The sequence below is a fragment of the Pristis pectinata genome, chromosome 4 (assembly GCF_009764475.1).
Source record: "Pristis pectinata isolate sPriPec2 chromosome 4, sPriPec2.1.pri, whole genome shotgun sequence".
NCBI classification, from domain to species: domain Eukaryota; kingdom Metazoa; phylum Chordata; class Chondrichthyes; order Rhinopristiformes; family Pristidae; genus Pristis; species Pristis pectinata.
In genome coordinates, this window is record NC_067408.1 from 68,918,424 (window position 1) to 68,941,743 (window position 23,320).

The 23,320-nt window shown below is 41.5% G+C and overlaps 1 protein-coding gene across 1 annotated transcript in view; it reads right to left on the reverse strand.

Moving 5' to 3' along the window:
* The window catches only part of sh3kbp1 (SH3-domain kinase binding protein 1), a 172,501-nt gene that overhangs the window by 111,943 nt on the left and 37,238 nt on the right, over window positions 1-23,320 (reverse strand). The window contains exon 3 of the mRNA XM_052013549.1: window positions 21,828-21,951. Within this exon, the coding sequence (XP_051869509.1) occupies window positions 21,828-21,951 (124 nt within the window). The remainder of the gene's footprint in view (window positions 1-21,827; window positions 21,952-23,320) is intronic.

The following is a 23,320-nucleotide window of genomic DNA, read 5'->3' on the forward strand; positions in this document are numbered from 1 at the left end:
GGCGTCGTGCTCAGGCGTGAAGAGGTGGCCCTGTCATAGTAATGTGGTGCCGCACCCAGTGTTTGGGCATCGAATTCTTGAACTGAGGTGCCGGAACCGATGGGAACTCGGCTAGGAGCTTGGTGAACTCGTTGCCAGACAGGGAAATGGAGTCCAGGCGCAGGGCTGGTAGGCTGGCTTCTCCCAGAGAGTAAGTTTGGAAGGTTCTGGAGTGCACTAGCCGTTTCCCTCACAGGTCGACTAACAGGCTGTGGGCCCGGAGGAAGTCGGCTCCCAGAAGTAGCTGGGCGACGGCGGCAAGGGTAAAGTTCCAAGTAAAATGGCTGTCGAATTGTAATTGGACTGTACGGGTACTGAAAGTCCGTATCATTGTGCCGTTTGCGGCTTTGAGGGCGGGTCCCTGTTGCCTGCTTCGAGTGTCGCGGCCAGTTGGGGGTAGAACACTGACCTCTGCTCCAGTATCGACGAGGAAACGACGCCCGGACTGCTTGTCCCAAATGAATAGGAGGCTGTGTTGGTGGCCAGCCGCCGTAGCCATCAGCGGCGGCTGGCCCTGGCGTTTCCCTGAAACTTGCAGGGTGGGCGGCGTCGATTGGCTTCTGCGCCCCACCTCTGATGGTAGAAACACAGCTAGTCATCAGTGTCGTCGTCTGTGTTTCTGGGGTGTGGTCGCTTGGCTGCTAGTTTAGGTAGGCGTTGGGCACACGGTCTGGCGATTTGGCGACGGACAAAACTGCTCTCGCGTTTGGCCTTCCACAGGACATCTGCCCGGGCGGCTACCTCACGTGGGTTGCTGAAATCAGCGTCAGCCAACAGCAGGTGAATGTCATTGGGCAGCTGTTCGAGGAAGGCCTGCTCGAACATCAGGCAGGGCTTGTGCTCCTCAGCCAAAGCCAGCATCTCGTTCATCAGGGCTGATGGAGATCTGTCCCCCAGGCCGTCGAGATGAAGCAGGCAGGCGGCACGCTCACGACGGGAGAGGCCGAAGGTCCGAATGAGAAGGTCCTTGAAAGCCAGGTACTTGCCTTCCTCCGGAGGAGACTGGATGAAGTCTCCGACCTGGGCGGCTGTCTCCTGGTCCAGGGAGCTGACCACGTGGTAGTACCGTGTGGAGTCGAGGTGATCTGCTGAAGTTGGAACTGGGCTTCGGCCTGGTCGAACCACACGCGGGGCCGAAGCGTCCAGAAGGTGGGCAGCTTGAGTGCCACTACGTTGGCTGCTGCGTTGTCGGTCATCGTGAGGGTCCAAAATCCATTTGGACTATCGGGGTCACCAATGTAGCTGCTGCTACCTCGATGCGAAAATAAAGGCATGAGTCTGTGAGTTGTAGAACAAGGTTGATTTATTTCCCGCCATGCGCAGGCCTTTTAAGTGAAATGGTTCCCGCCTTCCGAGAGAGGAAATGACGTACGTGCTACGTCATTAGAGTCTTTTCATGTGTGCAGATTCTCCCTCGTCGCTCGGGGAAGACGAAGCCCCAGTGCCATCTTAGGCCTCACCGCTCCAATGACGCGCGGACAATGACTGTGAGTCACCACACATTAATGATAAAAACTAATGTTAGTCAATAGGTATTTTTATTTCGAAGACAGTAATCAAGATGCACTCATTAAGGCTGAAGTAGAATAAATTTTGCAGTGGGTACTTAGCAATTGCAGATTCAAATTGTAAGAATGTTTACTTGAATGATGACGATGGCTCAATACAAAATGAAATTGAGCAATTCTACTACAGCTGGTTCACACCAATTTGAAGCCAATTGCTCATAATAGTCACAGACTGACAATCATTCAAGCCTGATAAAAACTGACAGTTTTGTTTATTGCAAGATGTCATGGCATCAGCAGGATAGGTCACGCAAAAAAAAAGATTTTTCACTGTGTTAGCAGTTCAGTCACATTTTAAAATCTTCTATGCATTCTTTGTTAATACTCATTTCATCAAACATTGATTTAAAGTAATGTATGTATCTTGTGCAGCAACAGTACTAGTAGTGTAAGCAAAACTGAGGCACTTCACTGGTGTAATCAAACAAAATTTGGCACAGAGCCAAAAATAAAGATTAGGCCAGTGACAAAGCTTGGACAGAGAGACAGGTTAAGGAACATCTTAGAGGATGGGCAGAGGCATGTGGAAAGCTGATTCCTGAGTACTGGCAACTGATGGCACATCTGCCTGCAATGAAGATGATGGAGGCATAACTACAGGTGGAGTAAGAGGCAAGCCCCTTCCCCAACACACCACAAATTCAAGGTCAATCATGGCCCTATTTCCAATTATGTTTGGCTGAAATCAGCTGTAAACAAAATTTACCTTTTAGTCTAAAATAGCTGCACAGCTGGTAGTTTTACTTCTGTACCGGCATCCTGGATTTCTAGCCAAGCAGTCAGTCTGATATTCCCAATTCACCTAATTTGATAATGGCGGGTTAGATCAACAAACATAAGCCTCTACTGTGATTTATGAGAACATGCACCATTAATGTTTAATTGGAAGAAAATACATTCAGTTTGAAATTTTAATTCCAATTTAACATTAATGACTCCATACAAATGACAGGGATCATTGCTTTGTATTTATATACCACCTCCTATATCTAAGGACATCAGGGGAGTGTTTCAGAGTCAACAGGGTACACCTTTGAAGTGCAGTCACTGTAACAACATAGGAAAAAGAAACAATTTATTTGTGCACTGCTAGGTCTCATAAACAATAAGATAATAAACTTTCTCCTTAGTAAACATTGGCCAGGATACCATAAATTACCCACTCTTTTCAGTGAGTGCCATTATACCTTTCACATCCACCTGACTAGTCAGATGAGCCCTCAGCTAACATCTCATCTGGAGACAACTCAATCTTGGTGCAGTATTGCAACCTCTCAATACTATACTGAAACGTCAGCTGAACCAAGATTATGAGCTTAACTCCATGAGAGGTTTGAACCTGCAAGATTCTGAATATAATTTCACGGTATTTGGATTTCAGGTTCTAGACTCACAATGGGAAGGTTTTTCTTTAAATAATTAGTGCAATTTAAACATGTACAATACCCAAATAGCAAAATCTGCACAGATGATTAATGCTGCAGGACTTGCTGCAGTTTTCTTTTTATAGTTTTGTTGAAAAGGCTCATTTCCACTCTGTGAACATGTTATTTCTATAAAGCTATTAAATAGGGAGTAAAAACAGAAAATACTGACTTATTTTCTCTCCTTCATAGTTCTGATGAAGGGTCTTCAACCTCAAATGTTAATTGTTTCGCTTTTCACAGATGCTGCCTGACCTGACGAATGCATTTAGCATTTTCCATTTTCACTTCAGATGTTCAACTCTGCAATTTTTATTTTCATTTATTAGACTTTATAATGTGGCAGCAATGAAGAAATGTCCATATTAAATTTAAATATTTGAAGTTAGGAGAGAGAAAGTTTGAATGTGATGGTGCTTCCATCCACCTGCTATCTTAATCCTAGGTAGTGATATTATGGATTTGGCACGTGCTACTGAATAATGGATGCAAAGGTAATAAATTCATTATGCAGTATCACAAATAAGAACTTGAAAGGATTTGTTGCAGGTCGCTGCAAACATTCAATGTGGACCAGCAGTAACCGGGGTCAGTGGTCAGAATGGTTGGGAGAACCTCTTCCTCCTTGGACCTTGCCCAACCCAGCCTGTACATCAATTTTTATTTAAATACTGTAGGCAGAAGCAGCAACACAGTATTACACAAAGAAAAATGTAGTTAAACAGAACAAGATACTCCCTCATAAATACCATTGCTGCCAACTTCCCTTTGATCTCAATTTTCAGGTAAAGATGTCTTCCGTCATCTACATTCTCTCATTTCTTGAAACGGGATTACAGCATAATACATATGACATGTAATTAGCTATTATCTTCAAAAAGCAATGGTAATGTAAATTTTAATCACCCTCAGTACTGACAGGGTAGTTCCTCTTTTTAATAAAAAGCATGTAAAATATTCCACTGACCCTGAAATTGACAGCTACAGCTGGTAATGTGATCTGTCTGTGCAACCATTATGAAGACAAGTGCAATTATAATCTTGTTATTTAGTCTCCTACCAATCACTGCACTTGCATCCTTTCATCCTGCCTCACACCAAAGTACACCACAGAAAAAACTTGTTTCCCTGCCCAAGGTAGTTTCAAATCCATCCAAATTACCTAACATTTTAGATTTCAACAACTCTTTAGGTAGGACTGATACATTCATGAATAGGTTTCTTACATTATTATGGGTAACATTCTCCAATTTCCCTCATCACTCTGCACTCCCAATTTAATTCTAATTATACCAAATTGGTCTTTGTAGACATTTATTTCAAGCACCAAGCACAAAAGAATTCTACATTTAGTACAACATGGACCAAAGAATCTATTTTATATTTAAGACACAAAAGATTCTGCAGATGCTGGAATCTGGAGACACACACACACACAAAGTGCTGGAGGAACTCAGTGGGTCAGGCAGAATCTATGGATGGAAATAAACAGTCGACATTTCGGGTCGAGACCCTTCATCAGGACTGGAAAGGAACAGGGCAGAAGCCAGGTAGAAGAGGCAAAGGGCTGAAGGAGGAGGAATGCAGTCGGAGAGGGCAGTGGACCATGGAATAAAGGGAAGGAAGTGGGGTATAGATGGGCAGGTGATGAGGGCAGGGGAAGGGGTGAGGTGGCCACAGGAATCAGGGAAGACAAAGGGTGGGGGGGGGGGGGGGGGAGGGAAATTACAGGTTACTGGAAGTTACAGAAATCGATGTTGAGGCAATCAGGTAGAAGACTACCAAGGCAGAATAGGAGGTGTTATTCCTCCAACCTGTGTCTGGTTTCTACTGCCACTCTACCCACCTACTTTCGCCTCTCTCACCTGGACTCTCCTATCACCTGCCAGCCTGTGCTCCTCCCCCTCCCTTCACCACCTTATTCCAGCTTCTGCCATCTTCTTTTCCAGTCCTGATGAAGAGCCTCGACCCAAAATGTCAACTGTTTATTTCCCTCTATAGATGCTGCCTGACCTGCTGAGTTCCTCCTGTATTTTATATTTAACCTAATTTTATAGTATAAGATGCCCAAGGGTCTTAGATTAGGTTGATTTGTAATGTTTCCTTCGCCTTTTCCATTTTTTTCTTTGCCCTATCTAAAGGCAAATCTCAAAACATAGCTCATTTACTATCATCATTCCATGGAAACATCTAAAAACTTCAGGTAGTGTAGCGGTTAGCATAATGCTTTACAGCGCCAGCGACCCAGGTTCAATTCCGGCCACTGTCTGTAAGGAATTTGTATGTTCTCCCCACGTCTGCGTGGGTTTCCTCCGGGTGCTCCGGTTTCCTCCCGCATTCCAAAGACGTACGGGTTAGGAAGTTGTGGGCATGCTATGTTGGCACTGGAAACGTAGTGACACTTGCAGGCTGCCCCCAGAACACACTATGCAAAAGATGCATTTCACTGTGTGTTTCAATGTAAATGTGACTAATAAAGATATCTTAATAGAGTCAAAGAATAAAAATGTCTTCGTGAGCAAATGCAACACCTGTTGAAATAGGATGAAAAAGGCTCGCAAAATAGCAAGTAAAACAAAAGATCTTAAACAAAATTAAGCTTGTGTTCTTCTCAGGCAGAGACGGATAAATCATAATATGAAACAGATAAATGACAAAGATGTTAACAACTACTCAGTGCTTGTATTCACAGTAGAAGTCACAGTGAAAGAAAAATAACAAAACATTGACAACCATTACTCCACAAAGTGCCAGAAGCTTTAAATTTCGGGAAAAACTAATGGGATCAAAAGCTGGCAAATCCCCTGGATTTGGCCTGCATTATAAGGCTTTAACAAAAAAGGTGGCTGCAAAGATAGCAGTACATTGGCTTTGATCTTCAAGCATTCCCTCAATCCCAGAATGGTTATTGTGGATTGGAAGGTATCAAATGTAATCGCACTTTTCAAAAAAGAAGACTGGAAACAGTAGGCCAGTTATCCTACTATCAGCAATAGGGAAAATACTGGAATATATTATCAAGTGTGTGGTAATAGGGCATGAGGAAATTAAGGAAAAGATCAGACAGAATATAGATTTTATGACTGGGCGATCATGCTGGAAACATTTGCTACCACTTTTGCAGAATTTAATAACCAGCAGGATATACGAAGAGAAATTAATGAATATGCACCTTCAAAGACATTCACAATATTACGGGTTTACAGCTAGTAACGAGATTAAGAATGATTACTAGGTGGACAATAGCAGAGCTCATGCAACTTGTAAAACATTACAAGGATCAGTGCTTAGAGTTCAGCAATTTAAAAGTTTTCAATTTAATTACTCAGACAAGGGCATTCTGTTCTAGCAAAGTGTTACGGACTCAGTGAAAGTCCCTTTAAGATAGAGAGTGTGTGTGTGGGGCGTGCTTACGTCAATAGAAGATAAAGGACGTAATGACGTTGTTGAAGTCAGAAGAAGAAGGAGAGAGAGGGAGAGAAGGGAGAGAGACACCAGCCTGCTAGTTTTCTCTATCGATGGATGAGAAACTATAACTGTGTCTGCCACTGAAATCCATGTATGGAAGTTGGAAGTAATCCCGTGGAGTTCACTTTGTTGCTGACCTGTAAAAGGAAACAGGTATTTGTGTGTGGACGACCACGATTCGGATGCTTTTCGGGGTGAGGAAGTCACTACCGAGTAAACTGGAGTGTCGTTTGGGTTCCATCGTGGAACATTTGGAGTTCGTATTTACTCTCTCTATGTTTCTCTACGTCTAATCTTCAGACAACGGTGGTTGTTGAAGAAGCCCTTGCTCATGTTTCACCTTATGGCTTGCGGAACTGAACTTTAAGAACCATTCCGGAACTGGGAGTTTTGAACTTTGTCACACACACACACACAAAGAGTTTAGTTTTGGGGTTAACGTTCGAGGTTTAACATTTTTTGAATTCTAACATACTAACATTTTTACTCTTATTTTACGTATCATCATAAGTAGTGATTAATAAAATAGTTTTTAACACTGAATCATGCTCAGTGTGTTTCTTTTGTTGCTGGTTCGTGACAAAAGAGTAAAACATGGTAATGGTTAGTCAGGACGCATTTATTAGACACATTTCTGGAGTGACGGTCAAGATTAGCTAAAGATCTTAGCCCATTCACCAAAGCCCAAAAGGTGTATCAATGCTGTTCAGGGATCAATACTTATTGGAAGCCCAGCAGATACATTGCAGGAATTTAAAAGTTTCAAATCTGAAAAATAATCTCAACCCTTTCATCCTATATTCCCAAACCTAGAAAACTACAATACGTCTCTGATAAGTTAAAGAAAGTTGACTCACCGGCCACAATGTAGGCACTACTTATGTTTTTATTTGTGTTTGGCAAGTCAGCTGACTAACAAAAAGGATGAGAATGGTTAAACAAAAACATAATTGCAACACAACCTCTACTATCATGACTTTAAACCCTGGAATGCTTTTCTTAAATCCCTCCACATCTTTCCTCTAAGACTGTCCCCTAAATCTACCTCTTCAACCCCAACTTCCTTATTTGAAGTGTTACTTTTTGTTTGTTTTCACTCCAATGAACCCTCTTGACAAACCTTGCAACAATGATGATGATATACAAATGGAAGTTTTTGTGGCCATTGACTCAACTTTCAACAGAACAAAATTAATATTTTATTAAACCAGCAGGACCTATCGGACAGAGTACCTGACCCAACAGCCAGAATACCCACTGCATATCTGATAACAATCTAAAAAAAATCTGAAGTTATTTTAAACATTAGAGAGTAGCTAAAATAAGCACTAGTCCCATAAAGTACAAGATGAGAAAATTAAGCATGAAATGGTAGAAATTCATAATTATTTTGGATCAGTGTTCATAATAGAAGACACTAAAAATAATCTAATAATAATAAGAAGAAGAAGAATAGATAAATAGATAATCACAGGGCTAAAGGAGGAAGAACTTTCTCACTGGAGAAAGAAAACTAAGCAAACAAAAGGTGCTCCTGAAGTTCACTGGACCAATGACCTGCATCGTAAGATCTTAGAAGAAATGGTTACAGAAATTGTGGATGCATTGATTATAATCTACCAAAATTTGAGATTCTTAAGAGGTCCCAGAAGATTGAAAAACCACAAATGTAACTCCCTTATTCACGCAAGAAAAGTGACAAAAAGCAGGAAAGAATAAGCCAGTTAGCCCACCATCCATCATTGGGAAAATGCTGGAATTTGTTATTAAGGTAGTAGGAAGACATTTGGAAAATCAGAAGATGATCATACTGAGCCAACATGGTCTCATGAAGCCGAAATGTTATTTGACACATTTACTGGAGCTCTCCGAGGATGTAACAGACATTGTAGATAAAGAGGAACCAGTAGATATTCCAAAAAGTATTTGGCAAGGCACCAGTACTAATGGACACTGCACGAAACAATGCACAGGAATGAGGGCTAGATATTAGCATGGATCATAGATTGGTTAAAACAAAGTTGGGCTCAATGGGTTATTTTTGGATTGGCAATCAATAACCAATGAGGTGCAACAGGGAACAGTGCTGGAGCATCAACTATTTGCAATTTATATTTATGATTTGGATGAAAGGATCAAATGCACTGTAGCCAAATTTGCCCATGGTGCAAAGATAGGCAGGTTAGCAAAAGTGGAAGATGATACAAAGAGCATGCAAAAGGATGTATATAGGTTACATGGGTGGGTAGGAGGTTGGCAGAAGGAACAGAATGAGGGCAAATATAAGGTTAGCCATTTTGGAAGAATGAGAATACAAAATTATTATTTAAATGGAGCAAGATGACAAAATATTTTGGTTAAAAACATGTCCTAGTGCACAAAACAAAGGTTGGCATACAGGTACAGGAAGTAATTAGTAAGGCTAATGGAATGTTGATTTTTTTTGCAAGGGTTTGGAATATAAAAGCAAGAAAATCTCAAGACAGTTTTAGGAACATGTGAAGTACAACATACAGTTTTGGTCTCCATATTTAAGGAGGGATATAGTTGCACTGGAGGCAGTGCACTGTATAATTTCCTGGGACATATAGTTGATCAGGATGGGCCCATGATGATGGGAGTATAGAAGAATAAGAAGTTATCTTATTGAAACATTAAAGATTCTGAAAGGGATTGACAGAATGGATGCTGTGAGAATGTTTCTCCTCGTGGTCATATCTAAATCGAGGGCACATAGTTTCAGAATAAGTGGTTGCCCATTGCAGTGGGACACTCAAGAGGAATTTCTTCTCTCAGAGGACTGATTCTTTTGAATTTTCTACTCTAGTGACCCGAGAAGGCAGAGTCATTAAAACAAGGCAGAAAGTTAGAGGTGTTTGAACTGCAGAGCCAAGTAGTGATGAAAAGCACAAAGATACTGGAGGAACTCAGCAGGCCAGACAGCATCCATGGAGAAAAGCAGGCGGTCAACGTTTCAGGTCAAGGCCCTTCTTCAGGACTGGAGATAGGAAAAGGGGAACCCAATATACAGGAGGGAAAAATCAGAGCAGAGATAGGTGGACAAAAGAGGGGAGGTGGGGGTGGGCACAAGGTGGTGATAGGTAGATGCAGGTAAGGGATAGTGATAGGCAGATGCAGGGGAGGAGGGGAGAGCAGATCCACCAGGGGATGGGTCAAAGGTGAGGAGAGAGAGAAGGAAAAAGGTAGAAAAAAAGACTAGCTAAGGGAAGAAGAGAAGAAGCATAGTGGGGGTTGTGGGGAAGGGGGTGGGGATTACCTAAAGTGGGAGAATTCAATGTCCATGCCGTTAGGCTGTAAGGTTCCAAGATGGAAAATGAGGTGCTGTTCCTCCAGTTAGAATTCAGTGCTTAGAATTCTCCTGGCAGTGGAGCAGGCAGAGGACTGTCATATCAGTGAGAGTGCAGGAGGGGGAGTTGAAGTGACTGGCAACGGGGAGATGCAGATCACAGTTACAGACAGAGCGCAGGTGTTCTGCAAAATGGCCACCTGGTCTGCATTTGATCTCACCAATGCAGAGGAGGTCACACTTGGAGCACCAAATGCAGTAGATGATATTAAGGGAGGTGCAGATGAATCTCTGTCTCACCTGAAAGGACTGTTTGGGTCCCTAGATGGAGGTGGTGTAGGGGCAGGAGTTGCACCAATGGCAGGGAGCAGTGGAAAGTTCCTGGGATGGGAACAGGATGGGGGGGGGGGGGTGGTTAGGGGGTTAGGAGTAAACTAGGGAGTCACAGAGATAGTGGTCCCTGCGAAAGACAGAAAGGGGTGGGGAGGGGAAGATATGCTTGGTGGTGGGGTCCCGTTGGAGATGGTGGAAGTGGTGGATACTATTGCACCCGCCCTAACCACTTACTCTGGCAGCTCATTCCATATACTCACCTTCTGCATGAAAAAGCTGCCCCTCAGGTCCCTTTTTAAAATCTTTCCCTCTCACCACAGATCTATGCCCCATAGTTTTGAACTCCCCTACCCTGGGGAAAAGACTTGCCACTCACTTTATCTATGCCTTAATAATTTTAAACATTTCTATAAGGTCACCCCTCATTTTCCTACATTCCAAGAAATAAAGACCAAGCCTGGCCAACCTCTCCCTATAAATCAGGCCCTCTAGTCCTAGTAATATCCTTGTAAGTCTTTTCTGCACTCTTTCCAGTTTAACCACATCTTTCCTGTAACAGGGTGTCCAAAAGTATATGTGGCACTCCAAATGCAGACTCAATGCAACTGCAACATAATGTCCCAACTCCTGACGGAGAATGATGTGTTGGATACGTAGGCTGGTGGGATGAAATTTGAGGACAAGGGGGACCCTATCCCTGTTGGGTCTGGTAGGGGTAGGGGTGAGAGTGGAGGTACAGGAAATGGCAGAGATACGGGTGCGAGCTCTCTCAATCACAGTCAGGGGAAGCCCTGGTTAGAAAAGACGTTGGACATCTCGGATCTCCTGGAGTGGAAAGCCTCAGGAAAGCGGCAAAGGCGGAGAAATTGAAAAAAAGGGATAGCATCCTTGCGAGAGACAAGGTGGGAGGAGCTGTAATCAAGGTACCTGTGGGCATCAGTGGGTTTGTAGAAGGTGTCAGTGGATAAGGAATCTCCTGAGATGGAGACGAAAAGATCGAGGAAGGAGGCAGAGGTGTCAGAGACAGTCCAAGTGAATTGGAGAGCTGGGTGAAAATTAGTGGCAAAATTTATGAAACTGTCAAGTTCTACATGGGTAAAGAGGCAGCACCAATGCAGTCATTGATATAGCAGAGAAAGAGTTGAGGAATGGGGCCGGAGTAGGCTTGGAACAGAGACTGTTCAATGTAGGCAATGAAGAGGCAGGCATAGCTGGGGCCCATGCGAGTGCCCATAGCTACGCCCTTGGTCTGTAGAAAGTGAGAGGAATCAAAAGTGAAGCTGTTAAGGGCAAGGACAAGTTCAGCCAGGCGGAGGAGAGTGCTTATGGAAGTGGAAGGGGAGAGGCTGAGAAAATGGTTTTGAGGCTAAGGTCTGATCAACTATGATTTTATTGAATGGTGGAGTAGACTCAAGGGACTAATTGGCAGAATCCTGCTCATTATTAATAAAATTCAATGCCACCTCTTTCATAATTTGCCAGACTTCTGAATCAACATGCACTGATAGAATCACAGAACTTCATAAACAAAAAAAAGCATTACTCTGCATCGAGAGAGAGAGGTACTACGCAAGAATTTAAATTGAATGGACACAAACATCCATTTATACACCATGGAGACACAAGCGAGTCTGCAGATATTGGAAATCAGGAGCAGTTGCTAGTCCTGATAAAGGGTCTCCGCCCAAAACGTCAACTGTTCATTTCCCTCCATAGATGCTGTCTGACCTGCTCAATTCCTACAGCATGTTGTGTATTGCTCTGCATTTATACACCATCTTTCAGGTCTCCGGAACATTCAAATGATACTACACTGTCAACTAATCATTCCTCAAGTATAATCATTGTTCTTTTGTAGCCAAAAGCAGCTGTATAGAGCAAGGACCCAAACGGAGCAAAGTCTCACAAACAGCTCCTGAATAACATTACAAGGGCCCCCAGATTACAGAAACCCTAATTAACGAAAATCCAACTTTACGCAATTTCTCCTGGATGCTGCTCTCAAGTAGCATACTCTAATCTTTTCACCAGGAGACAACAGATCACCGATAGAAAAAGCCAACGCCTTCTTCAAACTCTCCTTCAGGTAAGATCAAGAAATCGAATGACCTTCGAAAAGTTATCAGGGATGCCAAGAGGCAATACCAACTCAAAACAGAGTCCCTGACCAGCCACCAGTTATGGCAGGGCTTACATGCCATAACAGGCTACAAGACGAAGACGGGCTACATAGCTAACAACAGCGCATCCCTTCCTGATGAACTTAATGCATTCTATGCACGTTTTGAACAAAAGGGAAGTGGATTGTCACCATCCACCCTGACAGCCACCAATGCACCTGAACCGGTGATCACAGTGGAGGATGTAAGATCAGTCTTCCAGAGAGTGATCACGAGGAAGGCACCTGGCCCAGATGGTGCCCCGGGCTGTGTGCTCAGATCTTGTGCTGATCAGCTGGCAGAAGTATTTGCGGACATATTCAACCTCTCCCTGCTTCAATCTCAGGTTCCCTCCTGTTTTAAGAAGACCACTATCATCCTGGTACCAAAGAAAAGCAAGGTAACTTGCCTCAATGACTACCGACCAGTGGCTCTGACATCCACCATCATGAAGTGCTTTGAGAGGTTGGTCATGGCACGCATCAACTCCAGCCTACCAGACATTGCAATTTGCCTATCGGCAAAACAGGTCTACAGAAGATGCCATCTCCCTTGCCCTACACTCAGATCTGGAGCATCTGGACAGTAAAGACACATACGTTAGACTATTGTTTATTGACTACAGCTCTGCCTTCAATACAATAATTCCAAGCAAGCTTGTCACCAAACTCCGAAACCTAGGACTCAACACTTCCCTCTGTAACTGGATCCTTGACTTTCTAACAAACAGACCGCAATCAGTGAGGATAGGCAGCAATACCTCCGGCACGATTATTCTCAACACCAGTGCCCCACAAGGCTGCGTCCTCAGCCCTCTACTCTACTCCCTATACACTCACAACTGTGTGGCCAGATTGTGCTCTAACTCCATCTACAAGTTTGCAGATGACAGCACTGTTGTTGGTCATATCTCAAACAGTGATGAGTCGGAGTAAAGGAAGGAGATAGAGAGCTTAGTGGGATGGTGTCATGACAACAACTTTTCCCTCAATGTCAACAAAACAAAAGAGCTGGTCATTGACTTCAGAAAAGGGGGCAGTGTACATGCATCTGTCTACATCAATGGTGCTGAGGTCAAGAGAGTTGACAGCTTCAAGTTCCTGGGAGTGAACATCACCAACAGCCTGTCCTGGTCAAATCACGTAGATGCCAAAAGCCAAGAAAGCTTACCAGCGCCTCTACTTCCTCAGGAGGCTAAAGAAATTTGGTTTGTCCCCTTTGACTCTCACCAACTTTTACCGATGCACCATAGAAAGCATCCTATCTGGATGTATCATGGCTTGGTACGGCAACTGCTTTGCCCAAGACCGCAAGAAGCTGCAGAGAGTTGTGGACACAGCCCAGCGCATCATGGACATCAGCCTCCCCTCCTTGGAGTCTGTCTTACCTCTCGTTGTCTTGGTGTAGCAGCCAGCTTAATCAAAGACCCCACCCACCCGAGACATCCTCTTCTCTCTCCTTCCATCGGGTAGAAGATACAGGAGCCTGAGGGCACACACCACCAGACTTAAGGACAGCTTCTACCCCACTGTGATAAGACTATTGAACGGTTCCCTTATACAATGAGATGGCCTATGACCTCACGATCTACCTTGTTGTGACCTCGCACCTTATTGCACTGCACTTTCTCTGTAGCTGCGGCACTTTACTCTGTACTGTTATTGTTTTTACCTGCACTACATCAATGCACTCTGTACTAACTCAATGTAACTGCACTGTGTAATGAATTGACCTGTACGATCAGTTTGTAAGACAAGGTTTTCACTGTACCTCAGTACAAGTGACAATAATAAATCAATACCGATCAAACCTTACAAACCCCGAGCAGCCTCGTGTGAGCGCACACTTTCTTTTAAGCAGACGATTCTTTTCTTGTTGATTAGCAGATCACCTCCTCCCCCTGTCATTCTACCTGGGCTGCATTCAAACATTTGGTAAAAACTCCTTATCACCTACACTGACCTTGCCCAGTCTACTCTTTGCAAATCAGTCCCCAAGGGCCGTTGAGGCTAAATATTTCACATTATGATTTTTTTTTTGAGGGGGTGGGGGAAGATGGAAATTGTTAATTTCTGACTTATGGAATGGAAATTTCTATAAATTTACTTAAGGGATGGAACCTCTGCATAATCAGGGATCCAGGATTTAGTTTTGTTGAAGGATCAGGGTTAGCCAGCATATCTATCCATTAAATAGTGCTATGTAACTTATGTCCACCTGAATAACTACATAAAAACTTTGAAGTTTACAGCCAAAAGATTGTTTTCAAAACAAAAAAAAGTACTGTCTTAACTCTGCAATGAGGTTTTAGCCTAGACAGTAAGCTGAAGTCCCAGAGCAGAATTCAAACCTATGACATTCAGGCTTAAAATTACATTAAAATGAACCACAATGATGCAAGTACACTTGTGTCCACCCACACTGGGAAAAAAAAGTACAGAAAATCATCCGAGTAAATATAACTAGAAGATTGAGAGTCAGAATTATACAGCCGTTCAGCCCAACACATCCATGCCAACCAAGTTTTCTACCTGAACTAGTCCCATTTGCCTGCATTTGGCCCAACATTTTGCATGTTCCTTTACTGTAAGCATCAAATCATTTAACCTAAAGAAAATCCTCTATATTATCACTTTGCAAGGAAATTCCCCTAACCAAGTCAGATACAAATACATTAGTTTCTTATAATAGGGCATAAAGACCCAATTAGCTTTTAGTTCTGCAATTAGTTCTGAAAAAGATCAACCCGATTCTGTTTCTCTCCCCTCACAAACCTGACCTTCTATTTCCAGCATCTGCAGGATTTTACTTTTGGACTTTAAATCAGAAATTTGGAATTAAAAGCTAATGTACACAGTTAAAATCAGCTATCTGAGCATTATCACATTGATAACCTGCTTGACCTCTGTCACGTCATTTGCAATAAGCTTTTAATCAGCAATAACTGTCAATAAATAGTGCTATGTAACTTATGTCCACCTGAATAACTACATAAAAACTTTGAAGTTTACAGCCAAAAGATTGTTTTCAAAACAAAAAAAAAGTACTGTCTTAACTCTGCAATGATGTTTTAGCCAAGCTGAAGTCCCAGAGGCAGAATTCAAACCTATGACATTCAGGCTTAAAATTACATCACAATGAACCACAATGATGCAAGTACACTTGTGTCCACCTGCACTGGACAAAAAAGTACAGAAAATCATCTGAGTAAATATAACTAGAAGACTGAGCGTCAGAATTATACAGCTAACATCTCTGGTTCCTTCAAACATTTTTATTTCAAACTGCATAAGTTTTCAGCAAAATAGACAAAGTATTCCCACACAATACCCAGAAATATCATCTCAAAATATTTTCACATCTCCTCTTAAGGTTCCAAACCATGTGGAAGCAAATACATCCCAAGATTAATTTAACTGAAGTCAAATAAAACTGAAGTCAAATAAAACATACAATTTTCTCTCTTTAGAATAAGCATAACATTCAGCAAACTGAATGGATTATGTTTTCCTTATTGGTTATTTCCTGTCACACACCAGACCACTTGGTCAAGCTCATACTTCATCCACCACAACTGATGTAATATATTAGAGAATGGCTTTTCACTTCTATATTCAAATCAGATTGAAAATTAGAAACAGAAATGCTGGAAGAACCCAGCCAGTCAAGCAGCATCTGTGGAAAGAAAAACTGAGGAAGGGCGGTTGACCTGAAATATTAACTGGTTTCTCCTTCCACAGATCAACAGGTAGGTAGGCAGATTGCAGAAGAATGTAAAAGCAATAGGGTGACAGCAGTAGTGGCAAGGGATTTTCCCAAAATTGACTGGAATTGCCTTAGTGCAAGGGACTTAGATGGAGAGGAATTTGTAAAATGCATTCAAGGTGGTTTACTGAAGCAGTATGTAGAGAATCCAACTAGGAAGGGGGCTGTACTTGATCTTTGGGCATGAGTTCGGGCAAATGATTGGAGTGCCTATGGAGAAACCCTTTGGGAACAGTGACCATAGTTCAATAAGCTTCTAGGTAGTCATGGAAAAAGAAAACGTTGGTCCTCAAGTTTGGGCCCTAAACTGGTGGACAGTGGATTTCAATTGTGTTGGAAGGGAAATGGGAGAGGTATATTGGGAGCACCTGTTGGGCAGTAAACAACATCTGATAAGTACGAGGCATTTAAAAGCAAAACAGTAAGAGTTCAGAGTCAGTACATCACTGTTAGCACAAGAGACAAAGTTTAGGGAATTCTGGTTAATGAAGGATATTGAAGGTTTGATCAGGGAAAAGGAGGAAGTGCATGATAGGTATAGGAAAATCAGAACTGAATGAGTCCAATGAAGTTTATCAGAAACATAGGAGAGAACTAAATAAAGAAATTAGCAGGGCAAAAAGGGGCAATGAAATGACCTTGGCAAGTAACATTAAAGAGAACCCCAAAACATTTTATAAAAAGTATATTAGAAGCAAGAGGGTAGCTACAAAAGGAATAGATCTCCTTAGGGACCACAGGAGCAATCTGTGTGGTGCCAACGGACAGGAGTGAGATCCTAAATGAATACTTCTCATTAGTATTCACCAGGGAGGAGGACACGAAAGCTGGAGAGTTAAGGAAGTGGTATGCTGATATTCTGAAGCATATCTGTATCCAGAAGGAAGAAGTGCTAGAAATACTGGAATACATTAGAGTGGCTAAATCCCCAGGGTCAATCCCAGAAAGTTAATGGAAGCAAGGGAGCAAATAAGCAAGATTTCTAGGGCTCTGACAGATTTTTGCATCTTCGTTAGCCATTAGTGAGGTACCAGAAGACTGGAGGATAGCTATCATGGTCCTCTTGTTCAAAAGGGGCAGTCGGGATAAGCCTGGAAACTACAGGCCAGTGAGCCTTACATCAGTGGTAGAGAAGATGTAGAAAAAGATTCCGAGGGACAGGATTTATGTTCACTTGGAAAGGCAGGAACTAGTTAGGAGGAGTCAGCATTGTTTTGTGCAGGGGAGATCATGTCTCACAAATCTGAGTTTATTTTGGAAAGGTGACTAGGAAAATTGATGAGGGCAAAAGCAGTAGGTGCAATTTACATGGACTTCAGTAAGGCTTTCAACAAGGACCCACGTGGTAGGCTGGTCCACAAGGTTAAGGCACAGAGGGTCCGAGGCATGTTGGCAAACTGGATCCAGAATTGGCTGGGTAACAGAAGGCAGAGAGAAATGATGGCTAGGTGTTTTTTTGACTGGAGACCTATAAAAATTCGGATTGGTGTTAGGACACTGTTGTTAGTAATTTATATAAATGGCTTGGATAAGAATGTAGAGATTTGGTTAGTAAATTTGCATGCAACACAAATATAGCAAAGGTGGTTTTCTAAGGATATAGCGAGACATAGATCAGCTGGAAAATTGGGTGGAGCGGTAGCAGAATTTAATCAAGACAAGTATGAGGTAATGCACTTCAAGAGGTCACATTCTGCTAAGGACAGAGTAAATGGCAGGGACCTTAGGAGTGCTGATGTACAAAGAGACAAAGTGCAAGTCCATAGCTCCCTAAAAGCAATGACACAGGTGGATAGGGTGATGAAAAAGGCATTTGGTACGTTTGCATTCATGGACCAAGGCATTGAGTACAAGAGTTGGAACGTTACTGTATGTTGCAGTTGTACCAAACATTTGTTAGACTGCCCTCACAGGTATGTGTACTCTTTTGGTCACCGCACTACAGGAAGGATAAGGTAGCAATAGCAAGAGTGCAGAAGAGATTCACCAGGATGTTGCCTGGAATGGACGACTGTAGCTATAAAAGATAGAGATGGAACAGGCTGGGTTTATTCTCACTGGAATGTAGGTGACCGAATGGTGACATTTTGGAGGTTTATAAGATAATGGCGGGACATAGATTGGATAAAGTCTTTTTCCCAGTGCAGGGGAGTCTAGAACTAGAGGGCACAGGATAAAGGTGAGGGGGCAGAAATTTAAAGGAGATCTGAGGGGTGAGTTTTTCTGGAACGAGCTACCAGAGGTTGCAGATACTACTGTAATGTTTAAAAGGCATTTACACAGGTACTTGGATAGGAAAGTTAGAGGGTTACAGGCCTAATGGGGGCAAATCAGGTGAGGTAGAAAGACCTCACAGTCAGCATGGATGAGGTGGATCAAAAGGGCCCTTTCTTTCCTGTTGTACAACTCTATGACTTGATGTTGTTGCTCAGCTGGCTGAGTTCTTCCAGCATTTGTTATCGTTTGAAATTCTAGCATCTGCAGTTTTATTTGTTTTCAAGTTAAATTTGGTGTTTTCCCACACCATGCTAAATTCAGAAGTTTCACACACTTTGAATGGCTTCAATCAGCATAAAATGATTGTGGCACAAGTACTACAACGGCTGCTCAAAGTTAGGACTACAGCAGGCAGATGTGTTGGGGGGACAAAGGGCACTGCTGAAGTGATTTTCATATTCACTTCCTATTATAGAATGTGCCTTGGCTTTTGTTTACATTTTAGCCATTAAGTAAACATATGTTAAATAAGTTCTAAAATAGACAGGAAGACCATACTGTTAATTTGCTGCCTGAAGGTGAACATTAGTTCCTGGAGAATGTGGTCTCTCTTGCATATCTTTCATCTTTGTTTTTTTTCTTCTGGTCTCATGTCATTCTCTCTCCTTTCCCCAACTTTTCCTCTTAGCTTCCCTCAGTTTTGTTTTCTTTCCTTTTAAATGGGGGTATGGATACCATGGTGCATGCAAGAAGAGGAGGAAATGTAGCTACTAACAGCTGCAGCCCGTACAGGATGGAATGATAGGGAAAACATGTCCCTCATCAACTTTCTCCCCATTGCCCATCCTGTCACTTCTTCACCTATTTCCATTCCTTCTCAACTCACTACAATCCTAATCTTCGAAGTAGTCAATTAATCCCAAATTTTCCTCGTAACTTGCATCAGTCTTTTATTAAAAATGAAAACAATTTTTTGTTAAAGTTTTTCTGTTCCAGTTTAAAATTCTGAATGAAGCAATGCTAGGTTATTTTGTTTCTCAATACGACTCTAATTACTATAGGCAACCGTGGAAAAAGAATCCAAATAGTATGCTAAATACCACTGCTCCACATCAAATTTGGATTCTCTTTTTCATGGTGAGATCAAGCAATGTGCTTAACTCAACAACTTAGAATTCCGTCACCATCAATCAGGGAAAGGGGACGAATGATTCTGTAAGTTTTCTTCAGTTTGACGGAGCAAATTCAGATTTTTCTTTCAAAAATATAATGATTCAGAGATGCATATAAATTCTCTGCAATGGGCTAAGTTTTCTCTTTTCATTTTGTAATGAAATCATACAGCAAAATAGAAAAATATTAACACCCTTTCAGGGCTAGAAACCTATATCACCATCACCCAAAAGATTATGCACAAAAAAAAAACAGACAGAACAGGAAAGGATATGTCTGTTAAAGAAACAATTAGATGGAGCTACCAAAAGTCTGATGAAAAAGATTCGTCCAATGAACTTCTTTACAAAGTAAAAAAAAACAGTTAAAGGTAGTGTCCCACTTTTTGCAAGGTGATTAAAATGCTCCACAATATGATATTCAAAAACTTATTTTCCAATTTAGAGTACTCCCAACGTTCATTGCAAGTTTTAAAATACTCAGTGGGGACAGACACAGTGTGCAACGTTATGACATGTATCTTGCTCTTGATTTTCACAAGAATAATCACTTCTCAGGCACAATTCAGAAGTTTCATAGGAAATTCTTCCAGACCACTCAAGGGCAAATGAACATCTTACAACTCTTTTTGATCAAGGTGCAGTGGAATGTTTGAAATCATATTTGCAGTTACAAGCAGTTGCACTTTTTAAATCACTGGGTCCCCTCCTGCTTTAGTTCCTATCAGCCCAACCCACCTCCCTTATTTGGTTCCATGCTCCACCTTCCTTTCCTATCAGATTCCATCATCTGCAGCCCTTTATTGCCTCCATCTATTATCTCCCATCCTCTGTCACTAATTCCACTTGACTGTCCCCCATTTGCCTATCACCCCTCCTCACCTGGATCCTCCAATCGCATGCCAGCTCTTGCTCCACCCCTTCCCGTCACCTTTATACTGGCTATCTCCTCTCTATCCTTCAGTCCAGGTGAAGGGTCTTGACCCAAAATGCTGACTGTCCGTTGCCCTGCACAGTTGCTGCCTGACCTGCCGAGTTGCTCCAAATTCCAGCATCTGCAATTTTTATAACTTTGAAGGTGTTTGGAAACATTTCTTGTTTTTTAAAAAAAATGATAGGTATGTTTCAAAGATGTGACACAAGATAAACAAGTTACCTTATGGATTTGTGACCAACTTAAATTTGCAGGAAATAGAAAATCTTTATGCAAGTAAAAATATTAGTCCAGATATGACATCATATTTTATTGGAAATAAATTTTACTTCAAGTTTTAATGCAATGGTATTATTAAAAAATACCACTGTACTTAATATGTAAGCAATACAGAAACATTTACACTGCCCAATGTAAATGTCAGCACTGCAATTGCTTCTCTGTAGCAACAGCTCCAGGTGTCACAAAGAAAATTCAGGTCAAGTGACCCAGAGTCAAGATACAATCCAGGAAATAAAAATAGAAGATCAGTGAAATTGATTTCACCAGAAAAACAAGACTTTCTTTCAGATGTTGATTTATCCACAATGGACTTGCATTATACTTTAGCTTTGATCAACATTTCCAACACTTATGGTCATTTTTTTTATATATATATATTATAGACTGCTACCATTTTACTGCAATTAATTGATGTGTCACTTCATTGTCACTTTCAAAATCCCAAAGTTCATAGCAAACCATCAAAAGCCAGCTCTGCAGCAACTATCAATATTATATCACTTTGTAGCATTGCATATTCATTCAGCAAATTTCAATTTACTTTCCTCTTGAACTTCCATGGGACACAACCTTTAACTATTGTTATCTTTTCCCTTGTACAATAATTCTCAGGACTAATCTTTTTCACCAAGCATCTATAGGGCAGGTGATCTGATCATATATTTTGATTTATTTTATACATCATTGGCTGTCAACGTTTATTGCCCATCCCTAATTGTACTTATGAAGTTAACTGCCCTGATCACAGGTAGGTGGTTAAACCCATTCCTGTTGGAGATAGTTATTGCCTGGCTATTTGCTACTTATCAGTCAATGCCTGTACATTGTCTACAGGCACATAGATACAGACTACTTCTGAGGAGAGGCAAAAGTAATTGAGCATCGTGCAATCGTCAATGAGCAACCCTCTGACCTCATTATGGAACATTTTCTCCTTGATGCCTGCTGGAGGCATGGTTAGTTCAGGAGATTAAATCTGCTGCACTACAACCAGTATGTTGTCTGGTCCCGCTGCCTTGTTATATACTATGTAGAGTGAATCAAATGGTGAATAGACTTTCTGCGACAGTGGGAACCTTAGGTGAAAGCCAAGATGTGTTTAATCACTCAATGCAAATGCTTCAGTCTCTACTCAGAATTACGTGCATTGCGGATTTACCTTTTCCAGGACTTTTAAGAGAAGTTTCATTTGAAGACACCAGGCTGCCATTGGAGAACTCGCCTCCACACACCTCTGTAGGTTTTTTGGGTTGGTTTTCTTTCTTTGCATCTTTCTTTATTTCCTATAAAGAAACAAAAAAGTAAATTTGTGTTGTACTGGATCTTATGTAAAAGGTAAAAAAAAGCTGTGATTATGATAACAAACTAAGTCCAACAGTAAGCAAGCTCAGGCCTTATAAATCAATTTACTAATTTATTTACCAAGCAAACTCTCCTACTCTAGCAATTCTTCAATGTGACAGGAATTCAGGGATGGAAGAAATGTACTTTTGTTGTGCACATCATGTGTAACAATTTTATGTAAATTTGAAAAGCAGTCCAGGTAGATCTGTTATATCACGCTTCCATAATACAATTTGATTATAATGCAATTGATGGATTAGCGAACACTATTTGCATTACATGGGCCACATTGACTACAGCGTGATCACAATTGGGAAAACCTGTTTAAATCTGTGCTTTGAAGGCAATTACAGCCTGTTCTGCTATGTGGCTTTCTATCACGCGAGGTTTCTTAGGAAAGCAGCTATCGTATTATAGCAGAACTGCCTGTATTCATGTTTAAATGTTCAGACAACCTGGAATTTATTATCAGCCACCATCATCTCATGGGACTATTCTGAAAATATTATTCAAGTTTTTTTTTCCATTTTTAGTACCTCTTAACTCATTTAAGGCAAACATAATTTCTCAAATTCCAAACAGTCACTTTTGAGTAGATTTCTCTAAATGAAGGCAGCACAGTGATTCTACTGTTCTCAGCTTCAGCAACTCTGATTAGATCCAGACTTCCAGATCTGTTTGCACATTCTCCCTGTGACTGTGTGCTTCCCTCCCACATCCCAAAGACATACTGGTTGGTAGATAAATTGGCTACCTTAAGTTACCTTTTGAGTAGATGGGTGGTAGTAGAATCGGGGAGTTGAGGAGCATGTGTGAGTGAACAGATCAAAGGTAAAATAAGTGGGGAGTGGAATTGATGGGATTGGTTGAACAGCCAGCATAAACTTGATGGGCTGAATATCTCCTATTTGTAAGAAATATAAAATAGGAAATTCTTCTTTTAACTCAAAGTTCAAATTGTACTCATAGCATAATCATGTAGTAAGACCAATCATGGCAAAGATAAGATTACAAACACTTATAACAATAATTTTTACAAGGTGCCTGCCAGCCTCTTTCTTTCCCTCTTTTCAAACCTGTAACAAACTCTCCTTTCTCCAATTCAATCAGTAGATCCAAAAATTCTTCAATAAAGCATTATCTGGTTACATTCCAGATGGTCAAATGCTCAAGCCCCACTCAACAAAATAGAGCACAAGATTCAAACAAATCCTTGGATATAATGTATAGCCAGAATTGGTCATTCAAGCTGAGGTATACTGCAGTTAAATTCAGAAAAAGGTTTACTAAAGAAAGAGAATGTTCTAT